The 459-nt window shown below is 39.9% G+C and overlaps 1 protein-coding gene across 1 annotated transcript in view; it reads left to right on the forward strand.

Annotated features, from left to right (window-relative positions):
- Positions 1-93: 93 nt before the first annotated feature.
- Positions 94-459, forward strand: part of PCYB_042780 (hypothetical protein) — a gene marked incomplete at both ends in the record, with an annotated part of 3,270 nt that continues 2,904 nt past the window's right edge. Inside the window, 2 exons of the mRNA XM_004225427.1 lie at positions 94-147; positions 232-435. Of these exons, the coding sequence (XP_004225475.1) occupies positions 94-147; positions 232-435 (258 nt within the window). The remainder of the gene's footprint in view (positions 148-231; positions 436-459) is intronic.

A 459-nucleotide genomic window follows, 5' to 3' on the forward strand; every position in this document is an offset into this window, starting at 1 on the left:
TATATATATATATATATATGTATTCATTATGTGCTGTACTTGTGCGCTACTGCGCTCGCTTTGGGCCTTGGCCGAATTAGTCATCTCGGTTACATGTCATGTGGCCACAACCTCAGGGGTGTTGTGTTCGTGCTTGCCATACATATCGTACGCAGGGTGTGTAACATTACATGCATATTTCTTACTTTTTTTTTTTTCCATTTCTTCTATTATTATTTTTCCCCCCTGTAGCATAAGGATGACTTCGAAAGGCAAAATGCTGCTGCCAAATTACAAGTAAGTAACAAAGTTCCTAGAAATTTAGCGGCGGAAAAAGAAGGAACTCAATCAGGAGATGAGCTTGAATTAGAAGAGATGGAATTGGAAGAAGGTGAAGAAGCAGAACAAAACGATGAAGATGCCGAAGAAGAAGTAAACGCTGACGAAGAGTTGGAAGTAGAACTTGAAGGAGGAGAAGAA

Source organism: Plasmodium cynomolgi, chromosome 4 (assembly GCF_000321355.1).
Source record: "Plasmodium cynomolgi strain B DNA, chromosome 4, whole genome shotgun sequence".
Lineage (NCBI taxonomy): Eukaryota > Apicomplexa > Aconoidasida > Haemosporida > Plasmodiidae > Plasmodium > Plasmodium cynomolgi.